The sequence below is a fragment of the Opisthocomus hoazin genome, chromosome 10 (assembly GCF_030867145.1).
Source record: "Opisthocomus hoazin isolate bOpiHoa1 chromosome 10, bOpiHoa1.hap1, whole genome shotgun sequence".
NCBI lineage: Eukaryota > Metazoa > Chordata > Aves > Opisthocomiformes > Opisthocomidae > Opisthocomus > Opisthocomus hoazin.
Genome location: NC_134423.1, coordinates 22,385,464 through 22,413,311, shown reverse-complemented (window position 1 = coordinate 22,413,311; position 27,848 = coordinate 22,385,464). Strand labels below are relative to the sequence as shown.

The 27,848-nt window shown below is 38.7% G+C and overlaps 2 protein-coding genes across 6 annotated transcripts in view; one reads left to right on the top strand and one right to left on the bottom strand.

The window, feature by feature from the left end:
• The window catches only part of EFL1 (elongation factor like GTPase 1), an 82,654-nt gene extending 66,910 nt beyond the window's left edge, over window positions 1–15,744 (bottom strand). The window contains exons 1-11 of one of the 3 annotated variants that reach the window (XM_075431973.1): window positions 15,698–15,744; window positions 15,004–15,106; window positions 14,237–14,304; window positions 13,956–14,040; window positions 12,409–12,542; window positions 11,662–11,799; window positions 10,588–10,802; window positions 6,322–6,445; window positions 5,356–5,435; window positions 5,080–5,216; window positions 4,163–4,285 (exon numbers count right to left, since the gene is read on the bottom strand). In XM_075431973.1, coding sequence (XP_075288088.1) covers window positions 4,163–4,285; window positions 5,080–5,216; window positions 5,356–5,435; window positions 6,322–6,445; window positions 10,588–10,802; window positions 11,662–11,799; window positions 12,409–12,542; window positions 13,956–14,040; window positions 14,237–14,304; window positions 15,004–15,094 — 1,195 coding nt within the window. In that variant the 5' untranslated portion in view covers window positions 15,095–15,106; window positions 15,698–15,744. Of the gene's footprint in view, window positions 1–4,162; window positions 4,286–5,079; window positions 5,217–5,355; window positions 5,436–6,321; window positions 6,446–10,587; window positions 10,803–11,661; window positions 11,800–12,408; window positions 12,543–13,955; window positions 14,041–14,236; window positions 14,305–15,003; window positions 15,107–15,650 lie in introns of all 3 variants that reach the window. The other 2 variants (XM_075431975.1, XM_075431974.1) reach the window with 2 other exon arrangements.
• A 71-nt stretch (window positions 15,745–15,815) lies between these two features.
• On the top strand, window positions 15,816–26,609 carry SAXO2 (stabilizer of axonemal microtubules 2). Of its 3 annotated transcripts, none has more exons than XM_075431378.1 (4): window positions 15,816–15,920; window positions 21,076–21,255; window positions 22,465–22,667; window positions 23,965–26,609. In XM_075431378.1, the coding sequence occupies exons 1-4, from the start codon at window positions 15,880–15,882 to the stop codon at window positions 24,945–24,947; spliced, it is 1,407 nt and encodes a 468-aa protein (XP_075287493.1). In that variant the 5' UTR covers window positions 15,816–15,879; the 3' UTR covers window positions 24,948–26,609. The 3 variants fall into 3 exon arrangements, 2 of the variants coding, with proteins under 2 accessions (XP_075287493.1, XP_075287494.1); XM_075431379.1 differs by lacking the exon at window positions 15,816–15,920 and adding an exon at window positions 19,749–19,772; XR_012765121.1 differs by lacking the exons at window positions 22,465–22,667; window positions 23,965–26,609 and adding an exon at window positions 19,596–19,772 and having other exon boundaries at window positions 15,835–15,920; window positions 21,076–21,144.
• Window positions 26,610–27,848: the final 1,239 nt, after the last annotated feature.

Genomic DNA, 27,848 nt, shown 5'->3' with positions numbered 1-27,848 from the left:
AGATCAAGCCATTTATTCAGTACATCAAAGTATTCTCCTCCTTTAGTTTGAAAGGAGGGAAGTCCTCCAAATGTCCAGGTGCTCATGTCTTTACAAAATCGTAACAAATTAAATGCAAGAATGAATATTCCTCGAAGAATGAAAGATCCACACAAAACTCATTCAATACTAAGGAAATTCCCATAAATTATTTTTTTCATCCAACTTGGAACACATTATCAAATCCAAAACAGACACAATACCATTCAAAACTACTAACATAGAAAATAAATCAACTTCTCCTACATTTCTCCATTTTATATGATGCATGAAAATACTTTATTGTAAAGTATTAAGGCAAACAAAGTGCAAGACTACTACTAAAAATTAGCAAGATATTCACTAAATGTGAAGTACGCTATTTTTCTATAACCAAGAGCAGTAAGATCTGAGTTTACAGAGGCAAATTTCTTCTAATTAACTTATACTGATACAGTATTGAACAGTGTTTGGCAAATAAAATGTTTGTAAATGTTAAGTACAGCATGCAAATATCAGTTGCCTCACCACCAGGCAGCAACTTGTAACAGCCTGCCAATTTGACATTCACATCTCATCTTCACAGAATCACAGAATGTTCGGGGTTGGAAAGGACCTCTGTGGGTCATCTAGTCCAACCCCCCTGCCGAAGCATGGTCACCTACAGTAGGCTGCACAGGACCTTGTCCAGGCGGGTCTTGAATATCTCCAGAGAAGGAGACTCCACAACCTCCCCGGGCAGCCTGTTCCAGGGCTCCGTCACCCTCAGAGGGAAGAAGTTCTTCCTCATGTTCAGACGGAACTTCCTATGCTTCAGTTCATGCCCGTTGCCCCTTGTCCTGTCGCTGGGCACTACTGAAGAGAGTCTGGCCCCATCCTCCTGACACCCACCCTTCAGATATTTATAAGCATTTATTAGGTCCCCTCTCAGCCTTCTCTTCTTCAGGCTGAACAAGCCCAGCTCCCTCAGCTTCTCCTCATAGGAGAGATGCTCCAGTCCCCTCATCATCCTCGTAATCCTCCGCTAGACTCTGTCCAGTAGCTCCTCATCTTTCTTGAACTGCGGAGCCCAGAACTGGACACAGTACTCCAGATGAGGCCTCACCAGGGCAGTGTAGAGGGGGAGGAGAACCTCCCTCGACCTGCTGGCCACACTCTAATTGATGCACCCCAGGATCACATTGGCCTTCTTGGCAGCCAGGGCACACTGCTGGCTCATGGTCAACCTGTCGTCCAACCAGGACACCCAGGTCCCTCTCCACAGAGCTGCTCTCCAGCAGGTCCGCCCCAAGCCTGTACTGATGCATGGGATTGTTCCTCCCCAGGTGCAGGACCCTGCACTTGCCCTTGTTGAACCACATCAGGTTCCTCTCTGCCCAACTTTCCAGCCTGTCCAAGTCACGCTGAATGGCAGCATAGCCTTCTGGTGTATCTACCACTCCTCCCAGTTTTGTGTCGTCAGCAAACTTGCTTACACTCACATTTGATATCTCATCCCTTTAGATTTCTCGAAGCTCTCTTCAAAATATTGTTCTATAAACACCTTTCACTACACACACAAAGTTAAGAAATGGTTTTTCTTGTCACTAGCTTAAGCATGGTATCTTCTTGTAATTTTTACTAAAGTACTTCTTGAAATGTCAGAGAACTTTTACACCTTACAACAAAACGGCATTGTGTTATATTCTGTTCAGTTAGAAAGAATGCTTGCAGAACAATAAGATCATACATGTAAGGCCTATTTGTCACCTACAAACCTATCTGAAAAGATCATTTGGGAACATTCTTTTTGAGACTACCAAATCTGGGGGGAAAGCATCACTTGATTTTATATAGAACTTCCTTCTCCACACAGCAGATTACCACATACATGTGGAGAAATACGAGCTTTGCTCACCAATGAGCATTACATCCATATCATCAGTTGCAACTTTGATTTTCAGTTCCACTAAATATTTAGTTCAGCTTCAGCAGTTCTCATCTGTCTTTCACGAAAACAAACTCAGCAGAAGTTCTCCTTTCCAAGGCACAACAATTTTTATGAAGGACATACATGAACACAGAGTTTATGTTTATAAATAATTCAAAGATAAAAAAAGGAGTAAGAGCATCTTATGAGCTCTCTTGCATCCTGTACACCAAGACTTCAGCAAGGCTTTCGACACAGTCTCCCATAATATCCTCCTAGGGAAGCTCAGGAAGTGTGGCCTGGATGAGTGGTCGGTGAAGTGGATTGAAAACTGGCTGAATGGCAGAACTCAGAGGGTTGTCATCAGCGGCGCTGAGTCTAGTTGGAGGCTGGTAACTAGTGGTGTCCCTCAGGGGTCAGTACTGGGCCCAGTCTTGTTTAACTTCTTCATCAACAACCGGGATGAAGAGTTAGAATGTACACTCAGCAAGTTTGCTGATGACACCAAAATGGGAGGTGTGGTAGACACACCGGAAGGCTGTGCTGCCATTCAGCGTGACCTGGACAGGCTGGAGAGTTGGGCAGAGAGGAACCTGATGAGGTTCAACAAAGGCAAATGCAGGGTCCTACACCTGGGGAGGAACAATCCCATGCATCAGTACAGGCTTGGGGCGGACCTGCTGGAGAGCAGCTCTGTGGAGAGGGACCTGGGTGTCCTGGTTGGACGACAGGTTGACCATGAGCCAGCAGTGTGCCCTGGCTGCCAAGAAGGCCAATGTGATCCTGGGGTGCATCAAGAAGAGTGTGGCCAGCAGGTCGAGGGAGGTTCTCCTCCCCCTCTACACTGCCCTGGTGAGGCCTCATCTGGAGTACTGTGTCCAGTTCTGGGCTCCGCAGTTCAAGAAAGATGAAGAGCTACTGGAGAGAGTCCAGCGGACGGCTACAAGGATGATGAGGGGACTGGAACATCTCCCCTACGAGGAGAGGCTGAGGGAGCTGGGTTTGTTCAGCCTGAAGAAGAGAAGGCTGAGAGGGGACCTAATAAATGCTTATAAATATCTGAAGGGTGGGTGTCAGGAGGATGGGGCCAGACTCTCTTCAGTAGTGCCCAGTGACAGGACAAGGGGCAATGGGCATGAACTTGAAGCACAGGAAGTTCCGTCTGAACATGAGGAAGAACTTCTTCCCTCTGAGGGTGACGGAGCACTGGAACAGGCTGCCCAGGGAGGTTGTAGAGACTCCTTCTCTGGAGTTATTCAAGACCCGCCTGGACAAGGTCCTGTGCAGCCTGCTGTAGGTGACCCTGCTTCGGCAGGGGGGTTGGACTAGATGACCCACAGAGGTCCCTTCCAACCCCGACCATTCTGTGATTCTGTGATTCTGTTTAGTTTTATTACTGCCTATAGCAAAGTCAAATCATTGAAGTTAAGTCTTTCCAGTCCCTATTGCAGTTTTATAGCACAGGACTTGGTGATTATGACACTTCCTCTAGCTAACTTTTGCATGTAGACATCCCAATGTCCAATGCAACAGCATCAGAACATACTACTAAACCCTTCTTGAGGAGGAACTCTAGTTAAAGCTGGAAACTCTGCCAAAACTGGACATGAAGTCGTGATCTCATTGAAGTCAATGGCAAAACTTAAACTAACTTCAAAATAAATAAAAAATTAATATCTTCATTTAGCACTGTGAGTAACAAAATATATTTGTTGCCTTGGGAGTCTTTTGGCTCTTGGTTTTATTTGCTAATCTTTTATCATTCTGGAATATTACAAAATGACTAAAGTATCAAGTTATACCTTGAGCTACGGAAATGCTAAAGAAATACTTAATGTTTGTTGTAACAGCTAAACTACATCTTACTAACTTCAGTACACAAGCTACCTAGCAATAAATTCAACAGAAAATGTTTTTTATCTTAAATTACCAAAAACTTTGCCCAGTTAATCAATATACTTATAAACATGAAATCCAAATTCAAACCTCTGTAATACAGAAGTTGGTAAAATACTAAATTCTCAATTATAAGATAATATCTACAGTTTAAAACTAAAAACAAATATTAACCTCCTATCCTTCCAAAATTCCCAGTTTCAGAGTCTTAGACTTTATATCAACTGCAGCTTGAATTGTCTAAAAACCATGAATTGAAAAAAAACATATGGTCATAAAAAGAAGACATAATACTATTACACGTCACTGACAAACATCAACAGAGCTACTACTACTCACCACTTTTCAGTTCCTGAGTTTCTGGTGGCAAAGAATCAAATGTTCTAGCTCCAACACACATCAGCTTTTCCACTCTCTCTGCAGTGATGTCAAGAGGACTTGGAAGTTTATTACACACCATGGCTAAAACACATCGCTAAGGATATATATTTATATTTCATTACTGATTGCAAATAAAAGGAAGGCAAATGCTTTCAATGTTTGTTTCTTTAAATCAATCTTATACACTAACTGCCAGCAACAACAGATAGCAAAAAATCCAATGCATACAGCTCCCTCTGAAGTCAGCAACAATTTCTGGCATTTATCCAAGGGTAGACTGGATAGTTAAGTAGGGGTGGCTCACGCGATGCGCAACTAGGATACTAAGAACAGCACAACTGGGGCAAGATTTTAGAACTAATTAGTATTTATAGATCGATAAGTTGTGCATACCTACTACAATATAATATGTATTATTATAAATGATGAGAAGACCACCTACATAGCAGACAAACAGCAAAGGCTGATCTTGGATTAAGAATGTATACACCTAAAACAACACCAGATGCCTACAGAAACTCATGGACAGAAGAGCTAAGATACTATTCTGAAAAGGAGATTGGCTTCTCCTTCAGGAAAAACACTAAAATCACACATAAATTACATAATGAAAATGTATTGTTAAACTACCTCAAGTTTCATAACTTATTTTCCTAACAAAAGGATGCATGCAAAAGCACAAAGTTGGTAGTAATGTAAGACTAATCGTAGATAGGTAACTTAATATTACAAGTGAGAAAATACATCCAGCTAGCATAGGCACAGGCATGAAGAAAGAGACCCAATCCTACCGAATCACACACTGAAATACGTGAGCGCTATTTGAAATCTGAGAACTGCCGATAGAGCAAAGAGAGTATCTTCCTTAAGGATACCGAGGACTGCATCAGATATTGGCAGCCATTGGCTACAAATGGCATTAAGATGAACTTTTGGATCTCCATGCCGTGCCTCCCGTGCACCAATTTTCAATCCCAAAGAGGTGACTATCTTTTCAATTTTTTCTTTGTCTCTGTAAGAAAAATAATAAATAGATAAAAAAAACCACAGTAGCAACACATAACAAGCATCTACTACATTTCTTGTCTGAGTATTTCAAAAGTCACCACGGCACATGCAAAGAGATTCCACAAAAACTTTATAGGTCTCACCTTTTCATAACTGCTTCATATAGACTCCATATGTTGTCCAGCACCAACTGCACAAACAAAGGTTTCTTTCCTTTTGACTGCTAGAATAGAAACATACAGCTAATTACCAGCAATTCCTCAATTTTACAGTAGGCTTAAGATTGCACTTTTAACTGACCATTTTCATAAGGAGCATGTAAAAGCTTTATTCAAAATCAAGACAGTCACTTGTTTCTACACAAGATCACTACTTCAACAGTCTGTCTTACAGGAATGGTATAAGAAAATAAACATGAAATTTTAAAGTGAAGGACAAGGGTTTCAATTGCCCTAAATATGGAACATGTCTTCCTCGAGCCTGGCTATCACCTTTTTTTGTAACTACTAATCCTCACCTCAAAAAAGACAGAAAAAAATCATTATTAAATGAAAATAGGGAAAACTCCTTTCTCCCCTCTTAACTTTCAGTGGTGCAAACGCTTAATGCAAGAGAAGCACAGTTTTCAGGCCAGTGTTTCCGGTCTAGCATTCAGTGGGATCTCACTAAGGCAAAACACATTTTCTAAATCCTAAATCCTAAGCTAAACATGAATACTCTAAATCCTCAGCTGCTGAAGGACTCTTCAAGACAGAGACCCACTCACTACTCTGGTTTCTACATTGTTAGTCTTCCATTCATCTTGTGGTTCACTCTATGTGGAATCCTTGAAGCTGGAATGAATGGCCCTTATTTTGTGAACAGAGACATTTAAGAGCAACTGTGAGCACCGTTAGATGAGAGTTCCTTCATGTAGCTTTTGAATGGTCAATTTTGCAATGTTCTCTTCTCCAAGGGCTGATATAAGGCTATCCTAGTGACTTTACACTTCCACTGATGTTAAGTGAAAAGGTACTGAGGTCAATTTTCAAAATACACAATGAGGAACAGAATTAAAACCAAAACAAAACAAAAATAAAACCAGGTAGTATTTCTGACAACCTCCCTACCTGATCACCTTTCATTATCTTCTTTGCTTTTGTATTTAGATAATAATCTCCCCACAAAGTCTTCAGAAGTACTGCAGGTTTGATTCCAATCTTTTGGCTGTACAGTTTGGCAAAATGCTCAATGCTGAAAGGAAACAAAATGCATCTTGATAAAAGTTGTTTACATGTGCTTATCAGCCTAAGCAATGGACAGCTTACATGAAAATCACATGCAAATCTAAAAACCTTGTTTTACTCCCGTTTTTCTAATTGCCATCACTTTAGCTCACATTGTTTAACATTTACATCTGTAAAAATATTTAGTCATAACAGCTCCAAAATGTCAGCAGTATTTGTATGTTTTTGTTTTGTTTCAAGTCAGCTTTAAGGCTCAACTTGTTTATTTGAAATAAATATTTGTGTACTACCCCCTCAGTAAAAACTCAAAAGCATAATACAGGAGTTCTAAATATTTAACTATGGTCTGTGACTGGAAAACTCCAAGTTAAAAATCAAGTATTCTTTTGAGCCACACTTGAGCCATCAGATGGTCAGAATTATTCTTTAAATTAACTGCTTAGAGCACTGCTTGTTGTTTGAATCATTGCTTTAATAATGAGTAAAACCCAGAAAATAATACAAAAACTGTAATGCCAAAATTGTGTTATAAAACCAATTGTGTTGTTCACTAGTCTCCATGAATTAACAAAAGCAGGCTGCTTACAACCTGAAGAGGGAGTCATGACCATTCTATGGTTTCCTTGTGAAAATACTGAGTGATCAATAACAGAAAAAAATTTCTACATATTTGCTCCCTTGCACATGGAAACCAAAATACACGTTTTCAATCAGAACGATCCTATTTACAGTACAATGATATTTGATAATCTGTTCTTTGAAATCTAGAATTCTCAAATTTCTACACACCTAAGAAAAGACCTGCCCATGTCAGCAAGACATAAGCTACGAGTTCTGAACTAAGAACAGAAAGGAGATTTTTTTTTTCCAGAAACTACCCCAAATTCTGAACAGGCAGAGAACCTTCAAGATTCTTGTCCTAGCAGCTCCTGCATATGTATTTATGGCATTCTTTCAACAAGTGAGGATTATGAGAAAAGCATATGTACTAATTGCACTGGATAAGGCTGGCACTGCCTAATGGCTTAACTTTTTTGCCACAACAAGTCCTAATACCTTCAGGAACAGAACCCACAACCACATAACAGCAGTCAAGGCTTGCCCCGATTAAGAAAATGCTCCAGTGATCTGTATTTCACTGCACGGTACTGCTGGCAGTCCAGAGGCACCTCTTGAAACTAATTAAGGAAAATGTTCCTTTTGCCCCCACATTATATGATTTGTCAGAACCAGGGCCTGTCAGTTCATCATAAGAAAGAAAACAGTATCAGAAAGCGAAGAATATTCCTTCAGCTGCAACAAATACATTAAAACATATTCAGGATGTGAGGGAAAAATGGAGAATTAGGACAGGTACAAATCAGAAAACTAGCAGATGGGAGTCCTGTCATTTGTCCAAGCTGTAGGCACATTTTGTGGGATAGTGAACAGATTAACACAAATTAGTGTACTGTGTAATGTATATACAGCCTGATCCAGACCCAGCAGCAGAATACTAATACCCCTTGCCTAAGCTGGATTCATAAAGGTTTTTGGCTGAGACAGTCTGATAGATGGATAGTTCAATGAATATAAACTTTAAAAAGTTTCAATATATAAAGAAGGGGATTAAAATTGGGGGAATCGTAGCAAACGTGGTTTTTAATATCATATTGAATAAAAAGCATTTTAAGTTTTTAAGTTCATCTTGTATCAGTACAGTATTGGCAAAGAATAAACAGAAAACCTATCAATCCTCCCTCATATAGCAATATACCACTCACAAAAATAAGGACAGGTCACATGTGGCCCTCCCCTCACTTGAAGCTAAATTACAACCAATATTTAGATTTAAGCCTTATAGAAATTCTACAAGTAAGGTTCAAGTCACTTGACAAACATTTCAAGTGGCAGGTACACAGCAAATGCAAAGAAACAACTAAAGCTTGACCAGTTATGGTTCCAATTCTCGTTATCCTAGCATGTACCATTAACTATCTACCACACATTCTGCTCTGCAGAAATAGCAATTACCAACATACACCATGTGCTAAAAGCTTTGTGGGAAAAATAATTAAAAAAAGAAAATCAACACAAGTTATTATCTCCAAGAACAACAAACTGGAGACTCTCAAGCCCTAAGCATTGTTTCAGAGAAATTTTCTTCTCCCCCTCTCTATATACACACCAACGCTACTACAAGAGACACACAACCTGGAAGTACATCAGTAAAGTCCTGTGTCAAATACTTCAAATTGAAGTATTTTCTTCTAAATTTCTGAGCTGGATGAACAAATTACTTTTCTGCCACATTTGTATGAAACTTAATTCTATCTGCAGAGAAATTATCAGAGGAAAAGAAATCATGAAGGAAGATAACTATCTGAACTCTCACTTTTACAAAAATAACCATTATATTCACCTACCATTTAAGAACAACATGCTTGTTTTCTCATTTACAAAGGTGATCACAGGATGTTTATGACCACTACAGAATGTAGTTCTGTAACCTACAAAATCTTAATAGTTGATAATTCACTTGCAAATATCAAGTAGCTTGAGCTAAAGAAATTGCTTCTAAAATACTTTTGAGTTTATAATTCCACTTACTGTAACAAAGTACTCCACTGAATTATTTTCTTTAAGAAACATTTTTCTTAATGTTTAGCATTCCCTAGCAGCATACTTGGAATACTAATACTAAACCTAGGCCACCTTTGAACTTCCCAAAACGAAAACTTAGCTTTTTGTTTTCATTTATTCCCTTCCGCAGGTTTTAACAATATCCAAAACAAAAGCAAGCTGCAAAGTGACCAGTCTTTTTCCCTACAGGACAAAAATAGCAGATAGCTCTAAATCATTTCAACATCCGCTAAAGAAAATGTTCATACTCTGACTCTGAACTTGAACAAGCTCGTTAGAGTTGCATCCCAAATACTCTGCATAACAACAGTTTACTACCATAATCCATTTTCCACAGCATTTCAACGAAAAGTTACAAGACAGGAAAGCCACAGGCCCCAGAAATCAAAATAATCTTTTATTGCACACTATAAAACAGAAGAGTTACTGTGGGCACCATATGGGAACGGAGGACTTCAGATAAGATGCGTGTTAATGTGCAGATCACCAAAGGTATCAGAAAATCCCCTCTAGCCTTCAGAAATGCTCTCCTCTCACGTACATCCTCTATGAAAAAATCTCTTTCAGACGAAAGAATATTCCAACTTGTCAGAATTTGAAGAGTTGTTTTCAATGTCCTTTATATCACTTTTGCTTATTACATTATGATTTTTCTTTTTCTAACTCATTACTATTCACGGCAGATAATTAAACTAAAATAACCCATTTTATCTTCCTTTTCCTCTGCAGTGATAAGAAATGTTTGTTTTAGACTACAAACTACACATGGAACCTTATTTAAGAGCTTGTCTTGACTTAAAAATCCTGGAGCTGATTTTTTTAAAGGTTTTGCAATGCTAAAGACATGCACTGCATTACTGAGTGCACCTTCTTCATTATATTTTCATGCTAAAGACGATGACTCCACCTTGTGGCAAGCAATCAGAACACGTATCTTTACACTAGCCTGCCGCCCTTTGAAACTACTAAGAACAGGACTGAAAAATAGAACTAATGACAAACTCAAATCCGGAAATTTTCTAGATTGCTGTAAATTGTTCTATCCCCAAATTCTTATGTTTACTTAAACACCCCTGCAACGCTCTTTAGCAACTGCCGAAACAGATATAAAGATATTAGGTGACAGGTGACACTGCTGCCCTGATGCCAGCTGCCTGTCTTATGCTTGCTACGAACGTCACCATCCCTGTAGCTGGGAGGCGCAGTCTACTTGTGAAACCGCTCCTGTACTGCCACAGTTTTTGGCCCAGTCTATTACAGCCTATGAAAAGTCAGCAATTCATACTGCACTACAGTGGGCTCAGCAGCTGCTGTGTAAGTAAAACAAGGGTCTCTGTCACATAGAGGACACAGTTGGTAGTATTTTCAGCAGTGCAGTGTCAATAATATATTAGAACTGATTATACACAGTTGCATATCACAGAAGAATATAAAAAACATATTTGGAAATATGACACAACTGAAAATACTTTAAAATTGACTGCACTACTCAATTAAAAAAAGACAGTAACTAAATCCCAGACTTACCCAAAACCCCAGCCATCAATTGCACTGGCAAACACTACATTTCCGTGGTCTGGTGAAAAATAAAGATGTGAATCATCAGTATCTTCCAATCCAGTGCTCCAGTCATAAATCTGATCTCCTGGTGCAACATCTGAAATACTTTCACTCTCTGTTTCTTTCTCAGCTCTTTCTTCTAAGACTTTAGAGGTAAAGAGTGCTCCAGTGACTGCATTGATCTACAGAGGAGATGTAAAAAACACTCTTAAGATGTTCACTCTTTCACCGCCCTTAAAATTAAAATGCAATTCCCCCCACCCTCCAAAACATAAAAAAGAAGGTTTTTCTTAACAAGATAGCACATCTCTGATTCATCTTGCAATTTGCAACACAGACCTTGTGTATCTAATCTTGTCCATCTGAAGACAACAGGAGTGTAATGAGACTAGCATTGCGACTTAAACATCTGGTACTCTCCAAGACAAAGTCAGCCACATTAGGATTGGATCAGATATAGAGCATCGTGTGTAATATACTTTGTCTCTCAGAACAAGGAATGTTACCGCCAAAAAATAACAAACGCAGGCAAAGGCAAAACAGGTAGAGAAGTGCTTATATGTAAGCTCGGAGGGGGAATGTTTGAAAGCAACTTAATTTACAACTTAAAAGATTAATTAACTTTATCACTGCATAAATCCATCAATATCAGGAGCAGCCTAAAGATACTATTTGTCTACCTCCAAACAAGCTTAAGCAATTTAACAGGAAGAACAAAACATTCAGTATATCCTTTCTAAAAATGAAGACTTTTCCTGATGACCTGTCCAGAGGCATTTAACACTCTTTATCACAGACATTCTGAAGGAACCTCAAAACCAACTGGAAATAAAATGTATCTCAATGTTAAAAATTAAGACTAGATCTTACAGTTCTTGATCCCACAAGGTAAGAAAAAACTGGTTGTGCTACACTAAATTTATTCCAGCTATAAGCCAGTGAAAATCAGTGTCTCTCTCTCAATTCAAGAATGGAGAACAGAGGGAAGAAAAAGTCCTCCACAAAATCTGCTGTGTGAACATGACATTATAGCAAGAATACCTGTTCTAAGATATTTTTAAGGTGCAAGTATGCTTCCTGAGGAGTGAGCTTGAGCTCCACAATCAAGCGATCAATTTTATTAATCACCAACACTGGACGTATATTTTCGAGCCATGCTTGCCGTAGAACTGCTTGAGTCTATTAAGAAGGAAATAGTTAAAAAAAAAAAATCCATTACAGAAAACTTGATACCACAAAAGCAATGGAATGTCAAAGAAAATTACAATATAATTCTAAAATTTAATTAAACATATAATAAAGGACAGGTTGACATTCAAACCAGAAATTTGACTCCTATAGTACATAGCGTTAGTTATTACGGAATCCTGCAGAATGGCAGAATTTCATGGCAAAACCACTACCAACAAAAAAACCCCTACTTTATAAAAGTAAGCCATGAATAAAAGCAATTTCAAAGTTATTTTGTGTATTTTTTCACTTTCAATACCCTCAAAGCACATTTAAAAATATTATTTCCCTTAAGACTTTTATTTCTTCTCTATATAAATATTCCACTGTCTGAAAAATTGCATACTCACTGTTTCAATCCTACATCACTACACCCACTCACCAGTGTTGCTCAGTTTTTCAAGATGACTATGAAATTAACTACCCTCTTTCATATCTCGAGTACATTGTCTTTTCTTCTTAAACCTGCTTATCTTTTATTTCTACATAACAGACTTAGGACTTTGCTTACTCTTGTCTTCTGTACCCTCTTTCTCTATTTAATACACTTTATTTCACCTGTGGACAGACTCCTTCAACAGCATCCACCACTATGATGCAACCATCACAGAGTCGGACAGCAGTAGATACTTCTGAAGAAAAATCCACGTGCCCTGGGGAGTCTATTAAATTAATCAGATACTCCTGATCACCTAGGATCAAACAATAAATTAATATTTCAGAGCAGTTTTAAAAAATATTTCTTCCAGCCACCCGGTTATACTGCTTAAGCTATTATTAATTTCTAAGGACCAAATCTGCAGTAACCATTACGCTTAACAAAAACTCCAGCAGGACAGGAAGACTGTCAGCAGCATAACTTCTACTTGCTTGTGCCAAACTCATTTTAATTTCACTCTTAATGCTAATCTTCACCTTTCAATGCCCAGTTACCTTTGGAAAATTAAAAGCAAAAAACCACCAGCTAACGAACCAAAAATAAAAACCCTAGCCCTGAACAAGTTTGTAGTAGCATTACAAATAGATTACTAGCTGAAACACTAATCAAAAGCATTACAGTCTGCATTTTAAAGATAAATCATGACAGACTATCACAAAAATAAACCCTACATTTTTGATAAAATGCTTCATTTCAACATTGTGATTTTTTTAAAACACGCTTTTGACTCCATATTACTAAAATATTTTCAACGTCTCAATACAGGAGAAGTTTTCAGTATTTTCTACACTACTTCCCACAAAAATTCTGCTTAGCAGAGACTCCAGACAACTTTTGATGAACTCACAGCATTTATCATCAGCCATGATCCAAATAAGATCGAACAACTGTCCTGTGTAAGAAGTTGTATTAGAGTCTAAATTTCAACACAACAGAAAAACAACAGACATAAAAGGTTCTAACCATGAAAAGTAAGGTAATTTCAGATTCAACAATAAAACAGCCACAGTTTACAACACTTAGCTGGAAGACCGTTGATTTCAACCACTTTTTATAATCAGCAGTAGCTGAAATGGAATGACTAGCGGTGCCTTTTCTGTTCACACAATTTTTCTGTTAGCTATTCTTTCTTCTGCACAAGCCTGTTAGTAACGTATTCCATGTTTTTCATTCACTCAGCTGAGGATAAGACTGGTGGGGAACATGTAGTCATAACGAAGATGACATTGTAACTACACTATAAAAAGCCCTCTGAACAATTTATACAAATGCCTTGACATAAATGTCTAGTAAAGATAAGACAGTACAAACTCATTTAAAATTTCTTGTTTTTTGAAAGAAGGTCTTGCCTTTAAGCAACAATATCTCAACACTCAAGATGAAAATATAAAGATTCAGATCTAAAATAAAAAGACAAAGGCAACTATTCTATTGCCTCCACTCAGAGACACGATTGAAGACGGTTCTCCTAACCGTGAGATGGAACTTGATTATCCTGACTAACAGCTGAATACACGCCAAAGTCTTGCCAGAATCATGGCCTAACACTGCAAGACACAAAAGTAAAAGCTGCATACAAAGTGATCTCAACAGCAACAATGAAGAAACAGGGAAAATTAACTGAAATATACATTAAAGTTTACACTTGCAGGCATCAACAACTTACCTTTCACAAAGTGCAATGAAATTGCACTAGATTTCATTGTTATTCCGCGGATCTGTTCATCTTCTCTACTGTCTAGATATCTCAGCTGAGTACAAAAACAAAAGAAGAGATGATAAATCTGTACAGTTCTCTTCACAAGCTACTCATCAACTGTCAAAGAGTACGACTGCGAGAAAATGAGGTTTAGCAAGACAAGGAATGGAATTTCCTTAATCACCACCGATTTACAACCCCAGCATGAACACACCAGAATTATGTTAAAAATGACAATATAAGTCTACCTTTCCTGCCAAGCGGCTAGAGATTATTCCATTGCTTGATATCAGACAATCAGCTAGTGTAGTTTTGCCTGAAAAGAAAAATAAATTACTTAGTTTAAATCAATACAGACAACGGAAAAAAATGGAACAATATCACGACTGCTGACAACATCTAGTGTTCTAAGATATCAACATTAATAAAAGCCTTAAAATGCCATAGAAGTACAATCTAACTATAAAAAAATTAAATCCGATTATTCAACTTCACCTGTTGGGTGAACACAAATTTATTTTTGAAGAGTGCATGTAACCTTACCTGTCGTGACCAGAAAAGTAGTTGAAATAAAAAACAGTACATCAGAACCTCAATATATCATGCAATCAGACAAAAGATTTGTGTCCTAAACCGAGCATTTAGTATTTCCACCTACACAACAAACTTCTTCCATTAAGTAACTGTGGAAATACAACAGCCTATCTCACGCATGCATACACTTAATTCATGTCGACATTCAGCACCGCAACAGCAGAAAATGTCCAGTTTCAATTATTCCAAATTATTTTAGTGTAATGCCCTCTTAACTTCTCAAAGATATGCTGCTTCAGGACAAAAGAAATGCGCATAAAGCAAATTTACTTCTCAGAATCAGGATTAAGCCAGTTTAAAGCCCAATCCGTGAAAACCTACCGCTTCAAAACCGTGACCACAATCCCTCACCGTCATTCAGGCTAGCACAAGCACAAGTTTTCCTCGCAAGGTGTCTGCCCCTCACCAAGCCCTGTCTTACCGTGATCTACGTGGGCTAAAATACAGATGTTCCGGATTCCAGAAGTCTTCTTCTGGAGGCCAATCATCTTCCCCACACTGGTGAGGACCATGTTTAGCGAATTCTGCGAACGGAGGAAAGTATTTTAATTAGGAGGCAAGTGAAGAAACAGGTTTGCTTGGTTCTTGGGTTTTTGGTTTTTTTTAATTGCATAAGTTGTGGTGAGAGCTACTCATCATGGAAACCTCTGACACGCAGGGCGCGTCACGTTCCCCAACGCCGTCTGTACCACACCTCGGAGACCAGAAACGTGCAACGCACGGGGCGCGCCTCCGCCTCCAACGAGACCGTGGAGGCTGGGGGGAGTCTCGGCCCGCTTCCGTTCTGTACCACCACAGAGCCGCCGTGCCCCCCGCACCGGCACGGCCTCACGCCGCGCCCTCAGGCCGCGCAAACGGCCCGGCCCCCGCTCTGCCTTCCCCCGCCGCGCTGCCCCCCCCGCCCTCCAACGCTTCGGCTCCGCACAGCCGCCCCAAGCACCGGTGCCCCGGGAGAGCGTAGAACGCCACGCCGGGGACGGCAGCTACGGGCGCACTCAGGGCCGCGGCTGAGGCGGGGACGGGAGGAGCCCGCGCCGCCCGCCCCGCGCGCCCGAGGCCGGCCCCTACCCCACGCCGAACGGCCCCTCGCTGGGAGGGGGAGAGAAACACCCAACCTTCACTCCTTCCCGGCGCCGCACCGCCCGCACCCGGAAGCCCGCGCCCGTTCCGCCCCCCCGGTGCGTGACGCCGGACGGAAGCCGGCGGAGGCCTTTCAGCGCGGGGACGCCGCCGTTGCCAGGCGACGGAGCGCTGCCTTAGCTACCGCGGCGGAGCGGCGGGGACGGCCGCGGCGAGCATGAAGCGGCCTCGGTGCCTGTGCGAGCTGTGTTCCTGCGGGTAAACAGCCTCGGGGAGCGGGGGGGACTCCGGGCCCCCGGGAGGGTGTCCCCCCAGGAAGATGACGGCGGCCACCCCTCAGCGCTCCGGGCCCTCCCGACGCCAGCCGCCGCCTTGTGCCCCTCCTCGCCCATCCCGGGTTGCGCGGCAGCCCCGCGCCCGGCCGCGGCCGGTATCTTTAGCACTGGGGAGGCAGAAACTGGGTAACGTTCCCATTGCAACAGTTTCTAATCAGATCTTAGATGCATTAGAATAGAACAGAATGGGGACGGTCTTTCCAAGCCACCTAGGCTAACCCTCAGGACCAGGCTTTCCGTCGGGCACAGCCAGCTCTCGGCGAGGGACTGCGCCAAAGGCACCCGCAGAAGTGTTCTGGCTAAATCAACCTTGACGGAAGACTGTGCAAGCACTGCGGCCTTTAAAATAGATTTAATAGATCTGCCTTTCTAACATCACATCCAGTAATACTCTCCCCTGTGAAGGGAAGCCCCACCATTTTGTTACATTCAGTGATCTCGTAGGGAGACACACAGTTTGTCATTGTACTGTGGCCGCTTTGGCCCAGGGAGGCTGGCGTAAGAGGGTACAGCAGGTAATTTTTTTTGTTTAAAATTGCTATTACAGGTCTATAAGCAATATTATCAATGGCATAGGTAAAAAATTTCACAAGTCAAATTTCTCGGAATCACCAGGGATTTAAACCTTGCCGAGTTCAGATATGTGTTGATAGGTTTGGAGTCAGTTCTGTTAATATTGTCAATTTCATTTCTGTCTACTTAAAAAAACTCAGCCAAATAATCATCCTAGGATTCTCATCCTAGGATTCAAAGATTCCATCTTTAATAATAATCAAAAAAAAGTCTGAGAACGACATAGCAGACACCCTGATGTGTTTCAGTATGGAAAGTCTGTCTATCTGTTCCTCACACACATTTTTTTTTGATCTGTTGACAGCACTGAGAGACACACAGTGTGTAAAGCTTCTTACGTTCTTTTTGGCCAAGGGTGTGGGTGTAGTTTGCCCCATAAATTTGTTTCAAAAGTCCTGGATTAGTGAAGAGTTGGAGCACATTGTTTTCATGATGAGATAATAAATCTGGCTCAGGCTCAAGTACAAAGATGATGAGATAATACAATCTGACAGCAGAAAACAAGGTTCAACTCAAATGAAAATTCTCAATTCAAAAACCTGGTTTAAAAATGTGAATAATTGAATAAAACATGCACAAAAGTTTCCATTAAAATAAACATCACTGAAGTTTTTACAGTCAATAAAATCTTATGCCATTATTGGTTTAGGCAGCACATTGTGTTTGCTTCAGTGTAGCTATAGTGTTTCTGTTTTTAGGGGAAGACTGGTCGCTTGGCAGTGTTACCTGGATATCCCAATGTTACAATGTTACCTGGATATCTTAGAAGAGATTTCAAAGCAAAGAAAAAGATCTAATATTTAGTAGAAGTTATCACATAACTATCTGCAGGAAATTTGTTGGAGATATAATTACTGTTTAAGTCTAAATAATAAAACAGAAAGAAACAATCTTTCTTAGCTGTTCACAGAAGAAAAAACAGTCTGAAAAATTTTACAAACACAGTGGGAGGAAAGTCAGTAAGACAGAACTTTATTCTGCTTTCTCTTCACAGGGAAGTCAGAAGAGCCTCCAAAATTCCAGAATGACCTTTTTTTTGCATTGTGACATACACAATGCACTCATTGAAGGCTCACATCTGACCGCTAGTGTTCATACTCAGGGGTTGCAGTCTTGGGCTCTTAATTAAATAATTGTTACAAGATTTTTAGGAATGTTTTTAATAGATTCCTTCTTATCTGAGTGAATCACTTTCTGTGCCTCTCTTTTTCAAAATCAACAAATAATTGTAATGCCAAAACCCACTGGAAGCTTACCCGGTGCTGAGCATGCTCAAAGATCAATTTGCAAAATAGGTCCAATGTTGGGGAAGTCTCTGTTTTTAATAACTGACATAATTTCCAACCTTTTGAGCTTAAGCCTTTAAGACTTCTGCAGCAGTGTAAGATGCTACAAGGCAGCATGTTGATCATTTTCAACCTGCTGTGGTAGAGATGTAAGTTTGGTTGGAGATTGTTTTTTTTCAATGAACCACAAAAATGTTCTCAAAACTGCATTGTGCAGAGTAATGGCTAGATTCTGTATTGTTTCCTAAGATATTTCAGATCCATTTCTTATTTTAGAAGTGGTATATTTTTAATGTGGAGAAACTATGAACTAGTCTTACTTGGGATTGATCCATAAAGAGAAGAAAACTTTTTTATTTTCTGATTTCCCATAGGTTCCAAATGTGTTCACTTCATACAAGAGAAAATTACCCCCTGCCAGCAAGCACAGTCAGGCTTCAGATCACTGGCTCAATAGAAGTTTCTAACATAAAATAGAGGATGTTAAATCTGTCCTCCAAAGGAAGAATAAAGCCTCTGAGGTCGATGAATTCTCTGCACTCAGGAATAGTATTTGTCTGGATAATCATAGTATACAAAAGCATTGAAGTTTAGTTTCGAGATATAAAAATAAACTACTGCTTTATCTTCTTAATCTGTCAGCCTTTCCCCATTTATTGCACTTTTGTTATCATTATCATAAAAAACTAGATTCCTTAATAAATGTAATTTAAGAGGAAAGAGGAAGATTGCTGTAAAATATGCGATATTTAAGCCTTTGTACTCACCATATGTAAATACACACAAACTCAATAAAAACTACTAGGTCTCCTGTTAACACGAGTAAAGCAGATGACTCTCAAAAATACAGTGTCCATACATAGCTCCTGTCTTTCAGACCATAGCTTGTGCACTGGCAGTTAAACAACAACTTTGAGGGTTTTGTTTTTAAAAAGCATTCTTCTCTGATTGATGATTCTTAGCATCATCTCTCTAAAGAGCTGTGATGCCTTATGTAATTAGTTTTATAAAGTTATTATCTAAATGAAAACTTTTGGTGTAGTAGTTGGACAACAGTAGGTTTATATGTTAACCAGAAAAAAACCTAATCTCTTCTCCAAGACAAATTCACATTTATATTAAGGAAATTTTACGTTGCCTTGTAGTCCCACTGAAAGTTGCTTCACAGGACAGAGTAGGATGAACGGTCTCATCTGAATCCGAGTAATTTTGTGCATAGTTAGAGGCTATTCACAGTCATTTCATATGCTAGAAATGACTGGGATCAAGGACATTTTTGATTTGGCAATGAATTCTAATGCAATTACAAAAGCTTCTTTCCTTGGAGAGATACATTAGATTACTTTCACCTCTGTGTTGAATCTACCAATAACCGCAGGCTCACTCTGCAAGGAATTATTTTCCTAGTATCTATTTCTGTTTGTAGCATGACCATTCAGCAATAAGGGCGATATACTGTCAATATTGCTTAGAAAACAGTGAGAGTTAAGTCTTTAAAGACTAGTGATACCAGAACAGAGGTGTTTTATTTGGTGATTGGTCTTCTGGACCAGTTTATGGCAAACTGAAGATTGTCAAAATGAAGGGTTTGTAGATGAATATTGTTTGTTTCAAACTCCTTTGAACTGTATGCCTAAAATATGTGAAGAACATTTATAACATAATAGCCTATATTTCAACCACCTTTCCTGTTCTTTCCCTCTTCTTCCTTTCTCCTTTCCTTCCTATGTTCCGAATAGGTCTCTCAGTTGTTACTTGACTATCCCTTGACTTGATTGAAAAGGTGTAAGCACCTGAGGCTTTGAAAGGATCTGGCTTCTTAGACAGGACTACTTCATTTCTCATTTATTGAACTACTGAGCTGGCAAAGTCAGGCAGCCCAAACTAATACCAGCTTTAGGGATCTCTGCTTCCAGGTAACTTCTTTTAGTGTTTATTTTAATGTTACTTTTCCCAGCAGGAGTCCTTCATGTCTGTTTCTGTGTTCTATTTTACCTTGCTTTAATTTATTTTTTCCCTTCTTGGTATTCAGTACTAGCTAGATTTCTCTGCAGACCTTTGAACTATTCCTTGGGTATCTAGCTTCCTGAAACTTGAATTTATTTGTAACCCAGTAAGAGCTGTACACTTTTACCCTTCTTGTTCTTTAGTTATATTTGGTTTTAATGTACAGAATTTTACAAGATTCATTTATTTAAAAAATTATGATTTATTTCTTGTTATTTCCCTTTGCTTGCATCTGAACCAGTGTTGCAAGTTGTCAGCCACATGTAGAAGGAACATCTTTCATTATATATCTCCTTAAAAGAGACAGTAAACAATAATTGCCTGTTAGCCAAAATAAAATTTTTGAATTATGCTTGAAACAAACTGCCAGAGATGTGTTATGCAAATTAGAATGAATCTAAAACTTTCTATATTGCTTTAAAAATCTTAACATGTACATTTTAATTTAATGCATGATTTACACAAAACAACAAGGTATAAGTAGTAAATTGTCACAATATACCTCTTAACACCTTTTAACACAATGGTGTCATTAAAATAGGCATCCATGACAAGCAGGTGTAATTGAAATAAAGCCTATTAGGAAAATCAGATGTCAGTACTTCTAAACAAACATAGTTTGGGGATAGAGGATTTAGTCAGTCCTTGGGGGGGGGGGGGGGGGGGGAGGGTTGAAAAGTCAGAAACAGCCCGCAGAGCACAAGAAGTGCACGTGAGATTTCACACCACTAAAATTTTAGTCAAAAAGGGTTAATCAAGAGTTGCTGTGAAAATAGGTGAGCACATGCACAAAAATAAAAGAACAAGTTATGGGGGAAAACAGTAAAAAAGAGACAATATGAGAGGAGAAATGAAGCATAGTTATTCTCGCAAATAAGACTAGTAATATCATTAAAGTTTAAAAAAAGAGAGAAAAGCGCATCTTGGTGGTAGCATCAGAGAACTGAGATCAACTCCATCCGTCCTTTGTATTCTGAACTAAGGACTAATTCGCATACTGATACTGTTTATTACCGTATTAGTATACCGTGCTCTGGGACCTATGCCATCAGCACAATATTTTGTGTTTCTATCACTCAGAAAGGATTTTAAACACAAGCTATCAACATTGTTTGATCTTCCCCATTTGTTATTCACTCCCAGTAGATAGAGCATGGGTTTTCCCCCTTAAATGAAACTATTCAAAATGATCTCCTGATGTGCTTTACCCAGGCGCCATCGCTGCCCTCAGAAACCCACAAGAATTTATGATAATGGACAACAGCCGTGCCTCACAACAGAGTATGTGGAAAAGTATCCCAAGTATAGCAACATCTCTCCTCCCCGGAGCCTTAAGCCGAAACAAGAGTACCAAGTGCATCGTGGGAAAATGGAAGGAATTACAACATTTAAGTAAACATTTTGAAGCAATGTGTTTTACAATTACTCTATAAAGTTTCTCATACTTTGCCTTTTAAGGGGGGGGAACTGAACAATGTATTGCAATCATTTTCAAAAATGCAATCATTGCATCCTTTACACTTTTAGCATATTTAAAAGTATATATGTTGAGTGTAGAAATACAATTACCACAAAAAGGTCATAAAAAATAGTGAAGCACACATACAAAAAGATTTGCATTCTTTACAGCATCCTTTAACCTGTAAAAATAATCTAAAATTTTTGTCCTTGTTTTCAGCCTGTTTCGGAAATCTAGGTATCATTGAGCCTGAAAAAGCTGCCAAGCTGGAGAACTTTCTGTAATACATCTGTGGAATCTGAGATAGTGAGAAAATGAAACCTTAAGAAAAAGGAACAGGGATATTTCTTTTATTCAGACAGTTCTAAATTATGAGGAGTTAGAAGAAAGCCAACTCTAAAGGAGTTCAGTAGGTCTGTTAGTGCACAGACTCTGATGTTACGCTTACAAAATTAAAGACCATCTTTCAAAGAGTTAGAAAAAGACATCACTCATTATTAATAATGTAGCAGGAGCATAAACCTTTACTTTTTCTATTACTGTTTTTCTTTTAAGCTATAGGGGCAACAAGTGAAACTTCTTAATTTGTTTATAAGAAAACCAAACGAGACGTACCTAGAAAGGCCAAATACCATTCTGCAAGACTGGTTCTGTATTGCATGTACTGTTTAAACACCTACATGTGTAATATACACCCTTTTAACATAACGTGCCCATATAAAAACAGTGAAATGCTGTTTCTGATTATATTCCATTCTCCTCATGCAATTAGTAAATGCTGCCACCTGTAGTAGTTTGATTGTCTGCTTTCTGGATCATTTCTTTATAAAATTACAGCAACATTTTCTAGTCTCCTTTCAGATATTCTATAGAATATTTTTAAATGAGGAATGAGACTTAGAGCATTGAAAAAGTTGCTTCACCATCTACCTTTGAATCAAGGCTATATCATGCATCAGACACCCTAGATTTATGTACTATTGTTTTCTGTCCTCCTTGCTATCCCTCTAACATACAGCATCAGATTGATTTTTCAGAGTAAATCTTATTAGTCGTTGTTTTTCCATATAATGTAAAAATGACAAAAGTGACTCTATCAGAAAAAAGTTTTTAAACTAGTGTTTCCTTTTTTCCTAATTCAGATCTGATTACTTACCATATGATATTGTGAAGCGGCCTTTTCGGATACAGGAAGAACATAAACCAAACACAGGAGAGATAGACCTGGGAACCACATACCAGAAAGATTATAATGCTCATAAAATACAGCCAGTGACATTAGTAAGACCTCTAGAGAGAAAACACACTATAGGAGGAAAACTGGATACCATACCAACCTATCAAGGTAATAATATATGCCGCCCTTAGAAAGAGGAATAACCAGGATGAAGGTAGTATTCTGAATTATCAATATTAGAAACTGGATTTCTTAGTTTAGGCCAGAGTAAGACATAATAGAAAGCAGGTGATAATGCCTTAAGATGTTCAGCACTCCAATTGTTTAGAGGTGACATTTATTGGTTCTAAACAAAAAGCCTTTTCTGAGGTTTTCTTGGCACGAAGGGGAGAAATTCTAACATATACATGCATAAGCTATCTCAGGCAAAGGCTGGTTGTAATTAAAGTGCCAATATATCTTTGAGATAGTTTTAGCTCATGTAACTCATTTTCACACAGAGCAGGTCAAAAGTTGCTTTTAGATTTCTTTCTTGTGTACTGTATAGCTTGCATATCATCCTAGTAATTATCTGTTTTGCCACAAAAAAACCCCAGAGTTGTATTTCACTAGCTTCTTTAAGCTTCAGCGTACGTTAGATAGAAATACATTTATATAAATACGTTCTGATAAACAGACTTTATTAATTGTAAATAATTTATGAGGCAACTTAAATATTCCTCTTTGGCCTACACATAAGTAATAAGCTAGCAAATAATGAATAATTTAGCCTGGTCTCAGCATACAACTAAGACAGCATGCAACTGCTTCATTTAAAATGTATGTTAGCAGTTCAGCAGGGAGTAAGGATCAAGGAGTCAAAAAACACTGAAGCTGAAGTAAGTACAGTGATTGCAAGGCAACAAATTGATTTCAACTGCTTGTGAAGAAGTTTAGACTGGACAGTAAGTTTTGTAACTATAGCAGAACAGTCTGTTAGTAAAAAACTCAGATTCAAAGAAAAAAAATCCCAACAAGCTTTAAGACAATGCAATGTTGATATAGAAATTATGAGAGAGAATTCTCCCAATCAGTAGTGAACATGACCCATTGACCTATATGGTTCCTTTCAGTCTTCTATATTTGCATTAACTTCTAAGTAAAATGTAAGATACTGTATATAAAACCTGTATATGGCTATTTTCTGTATAGAACACACAATAGATATGTACATGCAACATTTTCTTTTTCCTTAAGCAAATAGTCAAAATAAGGCATCACGTACATTTTTTTGTCTGTTTTTATCACACCGATAATAGAAGATAGTTTTGTCATATCACAAACATGCAGATAACATTATCATGCCCGCTTACATCCATTTTCTTTGGTTCACAAGATTTAATACCAGAAAAATTTGGCTTAATTTTAAAGGAATGGTCTTAAGTAATAACCCTTGTATGGTAAAGTTTTGGTTTTTGCCTTAAAGATGACTATAGGTCGTGGGAAGTCCAAAGAAGGGAAACTAGTAAGGTGGAGCATATATACCACCCACCTACAGTGAAGTTTGGAAATTCTACTACATTTCAAGATGACTTTGTTCCTAGGGAACTAAATCCCCGACAAAGTTTTAAACCTCCTTGTGTAGCCAAGCTTTCAGATATGCCTTTCGATAGTACTACTAGCCATCGCACTTCTTACATTGCTCATCAACTGGAACCAAAATTTGTAAGATCGAAAGAAGAGTACAAGCCAAGCAACCAACCCTTCGAAGATCTCACAACCCACCGGAATGATTTTAAAGGGCTACCTGGGCAACTTGCAAAAAGCTGCAAGCCTGAAAATGCAAAAGTTGCATCCAATGTTCGTTTTAATGGAACCACTGAATTCCAGGATCGTTTTCAGCCGTGGTTGGTCTCCTTGCCTGAGGCCCGCAAAACAAAAGAGTATGTTCCACCCCCAGGCGACATGGATTTTAACTCCACAAGCCATCTTCATTATGTTAAGCATGAGATTTCTCCTGCTGTCCCCATAAAACCGGTTTCTAACAGAAGAAGAACCAATGCCCCTTTTCAAGGGAATACTACTACCAAGGAAGACTTTAAAGCTTGGGGCAGCTGTCGGCAAGAGATTACTAAGAAGCAACAGGAAATTCCCAAACCCATGGGCAAATTTTTTGATTTAACTACATTCAAATCTCATTATGTACCACATCAGATCATTCCAGCTCAAGGTTTCAAACCTGTAAGTGCGATAGTTCCTAATTCAGCTCCTTTTCAAGATGAAACTATGTATCGCACAGAATATACTCCAAAGATACAAGAGATCTGTCCAGCAAATTATCCATCTCCTCCAGGTTATATCTATGTAAACACAGATTCTCATGGTCACAAATTCTTCCAACAGCTTGCTCCAGAGTTTTCCGAGTCAAATAGTAATCCCATTCCAAAGGAAATAGCCATTGTGTCATAATACTTAAATGCAATATTTCAAGGAGCCTGGTGAAATAACTGGAATCCTACTTATTCATTTTTTGTTTAAATAACACTGAAAGCAAATTAAATAATGCAAATTCTGAATTTAAAAGCATTTAAACTAATAGCTTGAAGAAAATCAAAGCAAAACTGTAACTTTATTACAAGACTTGCCAGTTTTTGTAGGAATGATGCATCTTATAGGGCTTCTGTTCTTTTTTTGATCATGCATTCTACTTTCCTTGAGTCCCTAGATTTCATTATGCTCTATCTCAAGCATATGTATTGTACATTTAATTCTTTCATATTCTCTGCAGATCAAATGATTGTATTTGTGAAATAGCAAGTATCTGTTGATCGTAACCTTTTTTCATAGTGAGCAAATAATGCTATCATGATCTAAATAATTAGCTCATTGGTCCAGTTTTTCATCAATAATTTGAGTAAATCTGATAAGAAGAATTTTTCTTTACATTTTTCTGCCCAAATCGTAAGATAGCATCCCAAGATACCTAGGCTAAAACCCAGTTTTAGCTTTAGTCATCATTACTTTTCCTTCATTCAGTTCTGAGGAGAGCATAAAGGTCACACTGTAATTTCTGATAGCAATTAACAAGAAGTACCCTTGTTCTTTTTCTCTACACATACTTGAAATCGCCCAGACATGAAAAGCAGGTCATTAGACTCTGTTTCCAAATTTCCCTGATAGCGCTTTTTCAGCCTTACTTCGAAGGAAACAAAGCTGATGCAAAGCTTTGGACACACTGACACACTAAATGTGTGTCCTCCCTGCCCGAGTAATTTTTAAATCAAAACTGTACAAATTCAATCAAATTTCAGAAAGATATTTCACAGGTGATTGTTTTTCAAGTTTCTGAGGTAGATGGTGAGGAAGCAGAAAGAATGAGGCTCAAAAAGTTAATATCCATCCACTGGGGTCCTGCTATCTGATTTTTAAAGCTAAACAGCCTGTTATCACTGCCAAAGTTCACTGCAGAGGCAGTCTGAAGGGGAAAAAGGCAGAAAGCTGTAAAGGTGTATGTAGAGATAACAGAAAATAAACACTCAGTTAAAAAACCAAATATCCGCAAAGATGCAGAAACCATTAGACAGCCTGGCTTCAGTCTGTCTGCTCTTCAAAGAATTACTTGTTAAAAATACACAGAAAACAAAATTTTTATAGAAATTACACATGCAATTATTATGCTTCATATGAGATACTTAGTATTTTCATGTATCTTTACCTGATTTCCCAAAATCTAGATGAACTGATTTCAGTCCTATTATGTTCATGATTTAAGCAATTCCCAATAAATAGTTCTATGATTAGCAGGATTATCGTGTTCTGTCACAGTACTGCAGTATGATTTTTCTCCATATTGCATATCTTTTATGCATTGGCATAAGGCAGTCATTTGGATTCTGAAGAATCACGTGCTCATACTTCATAAACCAAATCACTAATAAAAGGACTAAGATCAATGACAGAAACACGCTGAAAGCAGGAACTGGATCATACTCAAGGAAGAAAGCTGAACTGAGCATATTAGCTGTGCATAAAAGCATTGTACGAGAGAGCTCCAGACATTATTAAAGCATCAGTTACTTTTAGGTAATTTTTGTCTTTGTACTGTGTTTTTGTAATCTGACTTGCTCTGTTAATGAAACAACAATTCAATTAAACTTTTCTCTCTGAAGATTATTCGTGTCGCCAGTTGGTAAAGACATGTTTTGAATCGGGCATGAACAAAGACAATGTAAAGTTGTGATACCCTAAAAGCAGGACAGGGAAAAGTCCAATTCATTGTCATCCTTCTGTGCCACAGAAGAAAACAAACTACAAACACCCTTCTCTATGAAACTTGAGTCATTCTCTGTCTGGCCATAACCGAGGAAACAAAGTCAAAACTTCACACAGTTACACCTGCCCAAGTCCATATCCTCTGCACAATCTTGGTACCTCATGAGAAGTTTACAGAAGCTGCTAGCATCCTCCAGCTCTCTTTTCTAGGGAGGAAGAAAACTCCTTGAGAAATGCAGTCTGCATCTATGAAGTTACATGTGCCTGCATGTTCTGCTGAAAACGGCTTCTCCTCTGGGTCTGAGTGAGCCCAGATGCTTCTTGTAATTTTCACAGCTGTTTTTTCAGTTCTTAAGTCACTTCCCACCCCACCCCACCCCCTAAGGTCTGGAAAGTCATTTGCTGCCACCTACCAGCACAGTACAAAAATTTTTGAGAGGAAGTGGAGGGCATATTCAGACACATTTAACAGTTCCGCTGCAGATGTGTTTGAAGACGTTTTTAGGGTGGAGGGGGCATATTCACTTTCCTTTTGTCCTTAATGTTTTCCCCTAAGTTTAATAGTGAAAGAGAGAAGCCTTTATTACATTACAGTTGAAAGAGCCACACCCCACTGATTGTGCTTCCAGGATAAGCATCAAATGATATTATAAACCTTCAGACAGTATTCAATACTTGAGGTCAGCTTTTTCATAAGCAACATATTACTGAAATGCAGACAAAATGAACAGCAGGCTGGAAAACTAATATTTCTCAAAATAACAGCTGTTAAAAAAGCATTTTATGATGTCATGCTAAACCAAGATGTAAAAGCGGACAAGTTACTCATGGATTCAACTGATATTCTAAAAGTGCTTTATGTGGAATATGCTATGCAGCATGCTCCGCAGAACTGCTGTACAGAATCTTTCTTTTTTTTCTAAAGACTGCACAGAAAGAATCCATTCCTGACACAAAAGGAAAATTGAATAGACCCATGCATCTTTGCCAACGTTACCATCTAGGATTACTCTGGAACACCACCATTTCATTGCTAGACGTTTATTTTCAATTCAATAAAAATTTTTAAGGCTTTTCTTGTTCATATTATTTATGAGA

Coding starts and splice junctions, on each gene's coding strand:
- SAXO2 (XM_075431378.1), top strand. CDS start 15,880: ATGAAGCGGCCTCGGTGCCTGTGCGAGCTGTGTTCCTGCGG. Junction 15,921..21,075: donor TGCGAGCTGTGTTCCTGCGG/GTAAACAGCCTC, acceptor TGCTTTACCCAG/GCGCCATCGCTGCCCTCAGA. Junction 21,256..22,464: donor GAAGGAATTACAACATTTAA/GTAAACATTTTG, acceptor TTCCTAATTCAG/ATCTGATTACTTACCATATG.